This window comes from Equus caballus, chromosome 15 (genome assembly GCF_041296265.1).
Source record: "Equus caballus isolate H_3958 breed thoroughbred chromosome 15, TB-T2T, whole genome shotgun sequence".
NCBI classification, from domain to species: Eukaryota; Metazoa; Chordata; class Mammalia; order Perissodactyla; family Equidae; genus Equus; species Equus caballus.
In genome coordinates, this window is record NC_091698.1 from 70758099 (window position 1) to 70771264 (window position 13166).

Below are 13166 nucleotides of genomic sequence, written 5' to 3' on the forward strand. Positions count from 1 at the left end.
AATGAAGAATGAGCAAAAGAAGGCAGTGATCCATAACTGTATCCTTAGCACTTACGTAACAGCTCCGAGGACTTTGCATTTCAGTTTTTGACTGGGCAGCTGTGTGAGGGTTATACCAAGCTGGCCATGTTAGTAATAAACTAGAGAAGTTATTCCATGAGACACAAGGCATTAATCTTCATTTTTAAAAGATATAACTCCACTAATGGAAAGTAACTTCAATCCTTATAAATGTAAAAGTGTAAGAGGATTATTTTTATTATAAAAAATTTCAAATATATAAATGGATCATTTTTATTAAGAAAATTTTCAAATACAAATTTTAAACATATATAAATATATAAACTATATAAACATAAAAATTTCAAACATATATATACACCTGTATATAAAAGTAGAGAGAATAATAGAATGAACCCCTTTACCTATCACCCAGGTTCAACAGTTATCACAGTTTTGCCATGCTTGCTTCATCTATTCCTTTCATTGTGATTTGCTGAAGTGTTAGAAAGTACAGCCCTGTTTGTTATTTTTACTCTTAAACACTTCAGTGTGCGTCTCTAAAACATATGGACACTGTCTTCTGTGTCCACAGTGCCATTGGCACATGCTATAAATAATTCTTTGGTGTCATATAATATCTCTATGAGGAAATTTTTTACATTTGTTTTGTTCAAGTTGGAATCTAAACAAGGTTCACACTTTGCATTTGGTTGTTATGCCTTTGAATCTCTTTTAATCTCATGGTTCAGATTGTTAGTGGCTGGTTTTGGTGTTGAGGGGAGTGAGTGGGAAGAAACAGGAGTGAGGTGGTGGATTTTAAGCCATGCTAAAAGGAAACCTTTAAAATCACAGAGCCTGCTGGGATAGGAAGATTTGATTGTAACATTTATGGCTGAACTAATATTTTTAGGCCCATGTCAAACTTTTAAAATTGTCTTCTTTAGTGTAATATATATATGAATTCATGTGCTGCATAATGACGTTTCAGTCAACGACAGACCACATATACGACGGCGGTCCCCTAAGAATTGCTTCAAATCCTAAGACCCATAATAAAGAGGAAAGTAGGTGAAAAGTAGAAAGTGAGACCTTTTTTAGTTTCCGTCCCTCCAAATGTAAGGATATTTATTCTTTTCTAACAGTGTTAATGTGTATCAGTAGTTTGTACTTCTACTTTTTGGTACCTGATAATTCCAAATGTTTGCTTTATATATGCCTTTTAGATGCCATAATGTGAGTCTGCAAAAGCTGCCAGAACAGTGGTTGTGGAATGTTTTAGAGGAAATTAAATGCAGCAATCCTTCGTCTAAACTCTGCACTACAAGGCGCAGTGCTGGGATTCCTTTCTACATACAGGTACTTATCTATAGGACCGTGGCTGTTTGCTTGCTTTTTCATAATAGTGTATTCTGATCCCCTTGACATGAGAGTGAGCATATTGCATGAGGGTTATTTCTGTCTTTTCACCACTGTAGCATTTGTGGCTTTGCTTTAGTGTGTGGACAGTGTGTTCCTGTGACAGGTCTATTCTTGGAATGAACCCTCTAAGAAGTCAGTCTTGTAATATGAACAGAGGTTGGTATAGATTTCCGCCCGTGATTTAAGTAGGCAGACATCACTGTGGCACATTTATTGCTCACTTCCAGGAAGTGCACATTGCCTTTTTTTAATTAGAAAAGATAGTCTTCTCATTTCAAGACCCTTAAGACTCTCTGTAGGCAACCAGTGTTAACAGTTTCTTTGAATCCATCCATAAAATGTCCATGCATAAAATAATCCTAATAGTAGCTAACATTTATAAGTGGTTATTTCACATATATTATCTCATTTAATCCTCCCTCAAGCCCCATGAGACAGGTCCTGTTATCATACATATATTATCGATGAAGAAACTGGTGATTAGAAAAGTTAAGTGACTTGCCAAAGGCCACAGACGTAGTAAGAACAGAGCAAAGACTTGAGCCCAGGCAGCATGACTCTTGAACCCCTCTGCATATGAGAAAGGGTGTGTGTGAGTGCATTTTCTTTGTTTTAACATAGATGAAAGCATACTATACACACCATTTTCCCCCTTGCTTTTTTTCACTTAACATTGTATCTTAAAGATTGGTCCATGTCAGCACACCCAGATATTGCTGTTTGGTAGAAAGATATTTTATTTCTACATTGTTGAAATTAAGAGGCTGTCACCTTCATGAATCTAAAGAATAAAACCAAAGTCCTCACAATACTAAATCAGACCCCATCCTGAGAAGCCTTTGTTTAATATTCAATAAGATAAAATCCAGGAATGAGGATGGTGTAATAAAAGCAATGAAATTAAGTGAAATGAAGTCTCTGTTTTTTAATGCCCCTGCGTTTTTTCCTTCTTTTTCTTATTCCTCCCTCAAATTCCCAAAGTCATGGTTTTTTTTTTTTAATAACAATGGGCATCAGTTGCAGACGTGTTCATCTGATACAAAGCTCATCGAGGTAGTTCTGCTGGATGGATTTTGGTGACCTTCAGAAGTCAATTCCTCTCTGATCCGACCCATCTGGATCAGTGTGGTTCATTCTCCCACCTGTAGTTCATTCTGACCTGGCGTGTTTTTGCCTCATTCGTCCGTCTGAGGACAAATGTGAAGGCAACAGCAAGGTCTGGTTGCATGTTTGTGCTATATGCTTATTCCACCTCTAGTTCCCAGCTAGTACTAAACATTGGTCATAGGATGGAGCCATCAGGACATGTGCTTTCTTAGCCCATCCTTGGAGAGTGTGTCATAACTATGCGCAGTTCTTGGGGGAAAAAAGCCGTGGTTCCCAGAAGACATTTCAACAGTTGCATATAGCTTTCCTATTTATTTTAGTTGAATAAAATCTAAACTATTAGAAAAATCTACTCAGAGAGGCCACATTTCTCTTAGGGTAACTTACCAATAAAGTTATGTATTCTTGTTTTGGTGGAAACCTTTGCTTAGTGTTAGCAATGGAGAAAAACTGACCACAGTGCTTAGTTTATGAGCTTACCTTTTATGTAGACAGATATAAAGTTCTTTTGGAATGATCATTAAAAAAATAGTATATATATTTTCTAAGCATAAATATACTGTGAGAAATTTCTCTTTTAAACCTGACTGTTCTGTGTATATATCTTTACTTTCCTCTTTTATGGATTATAAAGTGCATCAGAAGAAGCTGTGTAGCTTGAAACTTGCACTCTCAGGAGCCCGTAGCTACATGCATATGAAATACCCTTGCTATTCCCAGCCCCACACAACCACTAATCTATTTTCTGTCTCTATAGATTTGTCTATTCTGGACATTTTGTGTAAGTGGAATCATACAGCATGTGGTCTTTTGTCTGTCTGCTTTCACTTAGCGTAATGTTTTCAGTGTTCATCCACGTCGTAGCGTCTATCAGTACCTCATTCCTTTTTATTGCCTCAAGTGGTTTGTATCCTATTTTTATGTTTATTAAACATTGGCAAAATGTTAGACACAAAGTGAAAAAACAGCTCCCCAAAATTCAAATACAGGACTGCTTTGCGGTTTATAGTATTCCCTTTTGTCCCATGGAGTTTCTGATGCTGCGGTTTCATAGTCTTCCAGGTAGAGACTCTTTTGTGAAGAATTAAATAACTGATCAGTCTTCAGGGAGTTTCCAAATCCTTAACAAGAAACTTAAGAAATTTGAAAGAAAGAAATTTATTACTAAAAATGAGTTGCTTATTGTATCTGAGACCTGCCACCTAATTATGGTCCTAAAAGATTTGTCAACAAGAGCCATTCTCAACCTCTTAAAATGATATAATTAACAAGCAAACGGGAAGTGACTTTAGAGATTCCATGATATCACCTTCACCTGATTTTACAGAAGGAGCCTCTGAGGGAGGGAGAGGTTAAGCTACTGGCCCAGGGCCGCATGACTTAATTAACTTGCTTGATACCACATGTTTTTATAAAGGGGATTTTACGTTTTGGAATTGATCCTGGGAAGTAGCAAATAGGCGTATGTAAAATAAGAGCCCTGTTAATTTTACGTTGATTTTCCGTAGGCACTGTTGGCATCTGAGCCTAAGAAAGGCAAAATGGACTTGTTGAAAATAACAATGAAAGAGTTAATCTCTTTGGCTGGGCCTACAGATGACTCACCGAGCACAGTCCCCCAGGTAATAATGGGAACACACAAACCCTGCTAGGGAGACAGTGGTTTTAAATCTTTGCTGTACTTAAAAGAAGAAGAAAAAAATGTCTGCTAAAGATATAGAACTGGAAGATAGGACAGACATTTGAAGCTTATTTGGATGTCTTTTTGTTTTGTTTTGTTTTGGTTTGATTTTTTCTGCCCTGCTGCTTTAGTTGATGGATATTGACCAAAGTGGACTATTTTTAAACTCTGGTGAAAACATCCAACTTAGATAAACTATTTTATAATATTACTATTGCATCTAAAAATTTTAAAATGAGTGTGCCATCACTTTAAAATTTTATGTGTGCTTCTTTGAGTTGATACAAATTTTGTAATTCAACAGTTGAATCTTTCCCTAAGATGTAGTGTCTAACTTTTGGCATATTAACATTTTAATTTTAGCTAATACTTAGTGCCTTTTAGTCACTGCTGAAGTTGGGTAAGTATGTACACGTGTGTGTGGCTGGAGTTGGGCTGAGCACTCCACACAGCTCTCCTCCACTCCACTCCGCGGTAGTAACGACCTGTCAGATCCTCCTTGTCTAGGCCTTCTCAGTAAATGCTTCGCAGCTGGACGTTCCTGCCCAACTGTGGGAGGTCCAGACTAGGTCAGAGAACAGACTGAGAGCTCAGGTTTACCATCAAGTACAGTAAGTACGTTTGGTTTTCTTTTAGGGCCTGTGGGAGGTGTTAAAGCAGAGCCCATTGGCTAGAATGTGGACTGGTGGAGAGGATGGCCTTCATTAACATATGGCACACAGTGGCATATGACTATAAGCTGTGAAACTTATTTCTTTGGAAATTTTAAATAAAATGTTATTAATCACCTTTCCAAAGTGATCATTTTATTTTCCAACAAAATATGAAAAATACAATTAGTTCCTTTTTCCTAGATTATCACTCTTTTAAAAGTACTATTTTTTATAGGAACATCTGAAAATAATGGAGTTGGTTTTAAAGAGTGCTGGATAATTATTGTCCTATTCTACTTCGAGATTGTAAATGGCATTTTAGTCATCATTTAGATTAAATTGGTAAAATTTTAAAATGTTGTCTCTGACCAGTCTTCCAGGCGTTAGTTGATGATTTGCTTTCCTTCTCCCCTCCCATGGCTTACTTCTTTATTATTTTTTTAATGTATCTGTGAAATGTTTCAGTACCTAAAAATGTGCAGTGACTAATGACCATCCCTGAAACCAATTCCAAGTTTTAAGAAGTAAAACATTACAGGTATAATTGCTTACACTGTGGGTTCCTCCCCATCCCATTCCCATTTCTTCCTCCTCAGCTGTAGTCAGTGACCCAAATCATTCCCATGCATTTTTTTCATTCTTTTATGACCTTTTTCTTTTTGCAAGAGTGGTATCATCTACACATCTTTTTATAGTTTGGATTTTTCAGTCAACATTATTTTTTAAGATTAGTAAGCTCCAAGTTCATTTAAATTTCTGAACAGTCTTTCATTGTATCCAGGTTTTCCCTTTCTACTTGGTATGACATGGTGTTTCCCAGTTTTATTTTGTATTTCTCCAATAACTGGCTAGCTCTCACATCTTTTCATGTATTTATTACTCTTTTGGATTACTTCTGTGAATTGCCTATTTAAAGACTGCCTACTTTTAATTTGGTTGTCTTTGTTTTGCAGGAGTTGGGTTTTTTGTTGGTTTAAAATTAACTTCCCTGATATTAATTCCTTTTGGTTATTTGAATTACACGTATCTTCTTTCAATCTATGGCTTCTCTTTTCACTTTGCTTATGGTTTGTATTGTTACATGGAAGTTTTAAATTTTACTAAAATGGAATATGTCAGCTTTTCCTGTTATGATTTGTGCATTTGGATCTTGTTTAAGAAGTCCTTTCATACCCCCAGGTCAGAAAGATATTTTATATTTTGTTTTTAAAGTTTTACTTATCACATTTTGGTCTTTACATCACCCATAATTTCTTTTTGTTGACATGTAAAGTAAGAAAATAATTTTACTATTTTCTATTTGGATAACTAAAATACAAGCATTTTTGATATAGTACCTCCTTTCCCCTTGCTTTATAACAGCACTTTTATCATGTACTGTTTCTATCAATATGCATGTCTGTTTCTGTCTTCTGTTCTATTGGTCTATTAGTCTATCCCTGGGCCAAAATCACTATTTTACTTACTATATCTTTTTAACAAGTTGTGATATCTGGTAGGGTGAAGCTCCCTTTTTTTTCTTCAGAACTATCTTGGCTGTATTTGTCCCATTGCTCTTCCATATAAGTTTTAGAATCAGCTTGTTAGGTTCAACAAAAGGCCTTTTTTGAATTTTGGTTGGAATTTAAATTTATTGATTTATTTGTGGAAAATGACCTTTTTTTGTTTGGTGAGGAAGATTGTCTCTGAGGTAACATCCATTACCAATCTTCCTCTTTTAGCTTGAGGAACATTGTCACTGAGCTAACATCTGTGCCAGTCTTCCTCTATTTTGTATGTGGGATGCTGCCACAGCAGGGTTTGATGAGCGGAGTGTAGATCCATGCCTGGGATCCAAACCCGTGAACCCCAGGCTGCCAAAGCAGAGCATGTGAAATTAATCACTATGCCATTGGGCAGGCCCCCAAAATGACTTTTTTAATGTATTGAATCTTCCAGTCCACGAGCATGGCTTATTTCTCCATTTATTTGGATCTTCCTTAATGTCTTTAATTATTTTTAAAAATAATTTTCTGTAAAAGTCTTATAGATCTTTTGTGAGCTTTATTTCTACATATTTCATATTTATTCTTGCAATTATAAATGCTATTTTAAAAATTACATGTTGCTAGTGTGTAAAATGCAGTTTTTTGTTATTGTTGTGCTTATAGTCAGCATCCTACCTGAATTGTTGTAATACAACTCATGACTTGTCCGTAAATCCTTTTGGAATTTTTTTAATAGACAATCATATCCTCAGTAATGCTAAATTTGTTTTACCTTTTGAATTCTTGTTCTTAAAAAAATTTTCTTATCTTATTCTGCTGCCTGGAACTTGTTGGTACAGTTTTGTATAGAAATAAAGATAGTAGGCATCCTTATATTGTTTCTGATATTTGCTGTGGGTTTTAACCTGTCTTATATCTGATTAAGGACATTGAATTTTATTGAATCCTTTCAAGCATCTTTTGAGATAAATGTTTTCTTGTGGAATTTTCAAACATCCTAAATTATATAGACTTTTGAATATAATTCGGTCTTTGCATCTAGAGAATGAACCCCCAACTTTGATGTGATGAATTTTTTTTTTACACATTGCTAAATTCACTTAAAAATTTTCAAAACAATATTTTTACATATTTTCACTGTATTCATAAGTGAAATTGGCCTGTGATTTTCCTTTTTCATGCTGTACCTATCCCTATTTTTTATGTGAAATTTTGTATTGAATTACAGTGTATATACAAAGTCATGTACAGATCATATGTGTACCTCAGTCAAGTTTACAAAATGAGGGCACTTGTGTAACCCACAAGGAAGAGAACATTTTAGCACCTGAAAGCCCCCTCTTGCTGCCTTTTAATCAGCACCTTTTCCCTGAGAGTAACTACTAGCCTAACTTTAACACCTTAGTTTTACCTGTTTTTTTGAATTTTATATAAATGAAATCATACATTAGATACTCTTGATATGGCTTCTTTTGACCAACATTATGTTTATGATATCCATCCATATTGTAACTTATTCATTTTCATTGCTCTATAATACTATACAATTTATTTATTCATTCTTCTCTTGATGAATATTTGGATCGTTTTTAAATTTGGGTTATTAAGAATAGTACTTTTAAGGACATTCTTGTGCATGCCTAATGGTGAACATATATGTACATTTCATTTGAGTAGATACCCAAGAATTGTTATGGGATATGTGTATGTTCAGCTTTAGTAGATACTACCATCTTCCCAAAGTAGTTGTCCTGACCTTGTTTTGATAGCCAGGCTGTACCAAACTTAGAATTCTAAGAAATTTGGGAGTCTTCTCTAAACAGTTTATATAAGGTTGGGATTATCTATTCTTTGACTATTTGCTAGGATTCATGGGGTTGTCTATTCTTTGAATTTTTGGTAGAATTCATCCATAAAATCGTGGATCTTTTTTTCTTTTTTAACTGTTGTGGTTATTTTGTTGGATTTGGTTTTTTGTTTTCTTTTTGGTCTGTGGGTAAGATTTTTAACTATTGATTTTCTTTATGTAATGGTAATATCTGTCTGGCTTTTCATTTTCTCCTTGAATTTGTTTTGATGAATTCTGTTTTCTAGGAAATTATTTGTTTTGCCTTAATTTCTCAAATTGATTAGGGTAGTATTATTCACAGTGTTATTTTTGCTTTATTCTCTGATGTATCTGTAGTCATGTCCTCTTTGGTCTTCATGATATTGCTTATTTTCTTCTCTCTCTTCTTGGTTAGTTTTGGCAGAGGTTTGTTTGTATTTCAAAGAATCAGCTTTTGGTTTTGTTAATCCTCTTAGTTATGTCATTGCTATTTTCAGATTTTCTGCTCTTTTTTTATTTTCTTCTCTATTTTGAGTTTATTGTTCTTTTTCTAGTGTCTTAATTGGACATTTAGCACATTTATTTTTAGTCTTTTTTTAGATAGAAGCATTTGAGGTATGCATTACCTCAAGGATACATAGGATACCTAAAGTGCATCCCAAAAGTGTTGATGTGTAGTATCTTTGTTATTGTTCAGCTGTAACGATTAAAACATTTTTTCTTTGGCCAGTGTTTTAAAATGTGTCAGTGTTTAAAGTTTTTAAAGAAAACAATTTCTAACTTAATTCACTATAATCAGAGCATAATCTGTAAGATATTAATTATTTGGTATTTGATAAGACTTTATTTGTAGCTAGGTTTCAGGTCATTTAAAAAAATAAATGTTTCGTGTGTGCTTGAAAAGAGTATGTTGTCTCTATTCGTTAGGTACAGGATTCTACATATGTCTGCTGGATCAAACTTTTTAATTTCATTGTTCAAATCTTATTAACTTTTAAAAAATTGATTTATCAGTTATTAGGTGTGTTTTATTAAAATCTGCTGTTTCATTTGTGGATTATTTCTTGTAATTTGGGTTTTTTTTTTGTTTTGAGGCTATGCTGTTGACTTCGTACAGATTTAGAATGACCATGGTCTTCAACCCACAACTAAGTTTGAACTTTTGATTCTAGGTTCACGCTTTAAATATCCTGAGAGCCTTGTACAGAGATACACGTCTAGGCGGAAATGTTATTCCTTATATTGCTGATGGGGCTAAGGCTGCGATTCTGGGCTTTACATCACCGGTCTGGGCAGTAAGTGCTTTTGCCATTTATTTTCATTGACTTAATTATACTTCTGAGTAGGTTTTAATAAACTAACCTTTCACTGGATGATAAAAAATAGGTACCACATTTTATCAAGGAGTTTCTCTAAGGGATAAATCCTGGCATCCAGCTCCATTTTGACTCTTGGCATCTTATGGTTGCGTTCTGTCTCCTTTGTTGGCTTATTTGTTTTATTTTAGTGATTGCTCTAGGGCCTTTAATATCACAGTCTACCCCCAAGTGCTGTTACGCCACTTCACTTAAAGTATAAGAACCTAACAGTATATACTTCCATTTCTCTCCGCTCAATCTTTGTGCTGTTATTATGCATTTAACTTTTATGTATGTTGTAAACCCACACTACATTATTTTTGTTTAAACTATTATCTCTTTTTAAAAATTTACCGTTTTAATCCTTTTTAAGCATACAAATCAGTGGCATTAAGTATATTCACAGTGTTGTGCAATCATCACCACTATTCATTTTCAGAACTATTTCATCATCCCAAATGGAAGCTCTGTACCCATTAAATAGTAACTCCCCGTCATCCCCTTCCCCAGCCCTTGGTAACCTCTGTTCTCCTTTCTGTCTCCATGAATTTGCCTATTCTAGGTACCTCATCTAAGTGAAATCAAATCGTACAATATTTGTCCTTTCATGTCTGGATTATTTCCCTTAGTGTTTTCAGGGTTCATCCATGGTGTATAGCATGTATCATAATTTCATTTTTTTGAAGGCTGAATAATATGTTCCATTGTATGTGTATATGATATTTTCTTTATCTGTTCATCTGTTGATGGACATTTAGGTTTTTCCTTTTGGCTATTGCAAATAATGTTGCAGTGAACGTTGGTGTACAAGTATCTGTTTGAGTCCCTGCTCTCAGTTCTTCTCTGTATATCACATGGTAATTCTGTGTTTAACTTTTTGAGGTGCTGCCGAACTGTATTCCACAGTCACAGCAGCATTTATACTCCCGTCAGCAGCGCACAGGAGTTCCATTTTCTTCACATCCTCGCCAACACTTATTTTCCATTTCTTTTTTTTTTATCATAGCCGTCCTAACATGTGTGAAGTAGTGTCTCATTCTGGCTTTGATTTGCATTTTCCTAATAATTAGTGACGTTGAACTGGAAGCAGAACGACTCTTATTATCTTAATGTGTCTTTCTTTTGGATGCTGTAGGTTCTGGTTATCAGTGTATTGTGTGAATACTATAAATATACTCTATCAAAAGATGAAAAAAATCAACACTCACAAAGCATTAAAATGCAGGAAGTTAAATACCGAGTCGCTTTTTTTGATAATATGATCAGTATTGAGAAACTTTTTGATTCAGAACTCTAAAGATAGTTGGCAATACCCAGTATAGTTGTTGGATGAAAGAAAGTAATCCTTCACATGTTTTTTCATGATTCCTGGGAGAAACAGCATGATTTTATTGTTTTCCTACATCGTTATGCCTTCTAGAACAGAGGAGACTAACGTATGGTTTGTAGGTGCTTGACTAGCAAAGAGAGAGGTGAAAAGAAGGTGAACTGTAATGCTTTACCTACAGAATGGAGAATTTACTAGAAAGCCAGGCTTTCCAATTAGTGAGCTACAGAAACCATTTCATAACTGTATGATAAGCCTCTAATTGAGTCAGTATATTGCCATGTAGCCAAAGGCGCAGAGTCTTAATGTAAAGAGGAATCCTCAGGGTTGCCAACTCTTGCCTGGAAAATCGTGCATCTTCCTGTAAGAAAGACAAATGTCTGAAATTCTGTCTGGGAGCATTGCCTAAGTAGTCTTGAGGACACAGTGTTTACCTTTTCATTTACAAGAAGCGGAGTATTACCTGTGTACCGTCAGTAGAGTCATAGAGGTAGGAATGTGGCTTGACCATCAGGAAAACTAGAGATCATAAAACTGATTGCCAAAAATATCGGTATTGTTTTCTTCAAGCCGTTAATTCAAGATGAACAAAGGAATGTTCTCTGTGAAAGGGCTTTCAGAGAGTAAAACCTGCTGACTTTTCCAACTTTTTAGCCAAACCGAAAGTATCAGAAATAAGTGGTTCATTTTTTAAAAAGTCTTTTTTGAGGGCTTTTAAATAGTAACACATGTGCACTGAAGAAATTTTGAAATAAAGAAAGGCATAAACAGAAAAGTAGAAGTCACCTGTCAAACTCCCATACAGATGTAATCATTATTGGCCCATTCTGATGATTTTCTTCCTCTTTTTTCTATGTGGGTTTTATATGTGTGTAGTACTTACATGCACACATACATCCACAAAGACTGTATAAATATGTATGAGTGCTTATATATAGTTTTATTTTCGGGGGTCATCCTTTTTAACCCTGGTTATGGAGGAATCTTTTTGTTTCTATTCAGTTTGTTTGCTTTACTAGACAAAATAAACATCATAGCTATAATGATCCATACTTTGACTTTTAATATATTGATTGTTATGTTTCCTTCCTTAAAAAAACCTAATCTAAGATACACCAAAATTATAAATCAATATAATCAGTGAATGTAAAGAACTCTTGATTTTATAAAACAGTTTACTACAATATTCTCTGTTGAAGTAATTTAAAGACTGATTTTTCCTGATTGCATGTGAAATATGGTTTGGTTTACAGAAATCTGACTTGTACACATCTTCTGAGGGATGTATCTTGTGCCTAATGGTGACTACATCTATATTTTTGATTTAATTGTTTTTCCTGATAAGTTAGAAGAGAAGAAAACACAAGTAAAATGAACTTAATTTTGCAGTAAAGGAAAATTTTCCAGGAAGCATTCATGTATGTATTTAATTTGTTTTTACAGATTCCTCAATCTTTTGTATTGAGACCATACAAATCTCTCAATCTTCACCACCTATTAGACATTTTTAAAATATAGAGAAATGTATTGCTGTAAACATGTTATTCATTAGGTATACCTACTATGTTGCAGACGATGTATTAAGCACTAGAAATACAAAGATAAATAAGACATAATCATAATAATCATTGTCTTATTGAGTATTTTCCATGTGCCTGCCATCATTTACATTGATTATCTCAGTTAATGCTCAGAACCCCGTGAGGTAGCTTCCGTTATTATAATCCCCACTTTACAGATAAGGAAAACAAGACTCAGAGAGGCAAAATAACTTTGTCTAAGGACACATAACTATCATCTTTCGGACTCCAGAATCTCTGCTCTTATTGGGGAAAGTTTTGGGTGTTATAGGAATACAGAGAAGGTGCATTACCTACCATGCAGAGTTTTGGCCCTGTTCCTTAGAAAACAAAGCTGGAGGAGTGGCCTGAGTGCTAAGTTTTTATTGAGTGATACCAGCCCAAAGCAGCAAGAATGAAGGAAAGAGGAAAGACATTACCAAGTGGGCCTTACCCTTGTAGGGAAACTGAGCTGAGTGTCTGCTCATGTGGCATATCTTATAGCCATGTGGTCATCTTTTAGCCAGGCCATGGGAAACTACCACTTCTTGAAACAGTCTCATTTCCTGTCTGTTATTCATCAAAGTTCAGCCATTGGGGCATTAAGGTAACTTGGGCAGGTGTTGGTATAACCCATGGACAGCTGCTAAAGAAGACAGATTCCATATCCTGTGATGTCGTGTCTCATGAGTCTGGAAATGCCTGGATGAGCCACATCCTCCATGGGTATAGGTGGGACGGACC

At 35.0% G+C, this 13166-nt stretch overlaps 1 protein-coding gene across 5 annotated transcripts in view; it reads left to right on the top strand.

The window, feature by feature from the left end:
* Positions 1–13166, top strand: part of THADA (THADA armadillo repeat containing) — a 307941-nt gene that overhangs the window by 68276 nt on the left and 226499 nt on the right. For all 5 annotated transcript variants that reach the window (XM_070235533.1, XM_001498963.6, XM_070235534.1 and 2 more), the window contains 3 exons: positions 1227–1359; positions 4038–4151; positions 9351–9473. In XM_070235533.1, coding sequence (XP_070091634.1) covers positions 1227–1359; positions 4038–4151; positions 9351–9473 — 370 coding nt within the window. The remainder of the gene's footprint in view (positions 1–1226; positions 1360–4037; positions 4152–9350; positions 9474–13166) is intronic.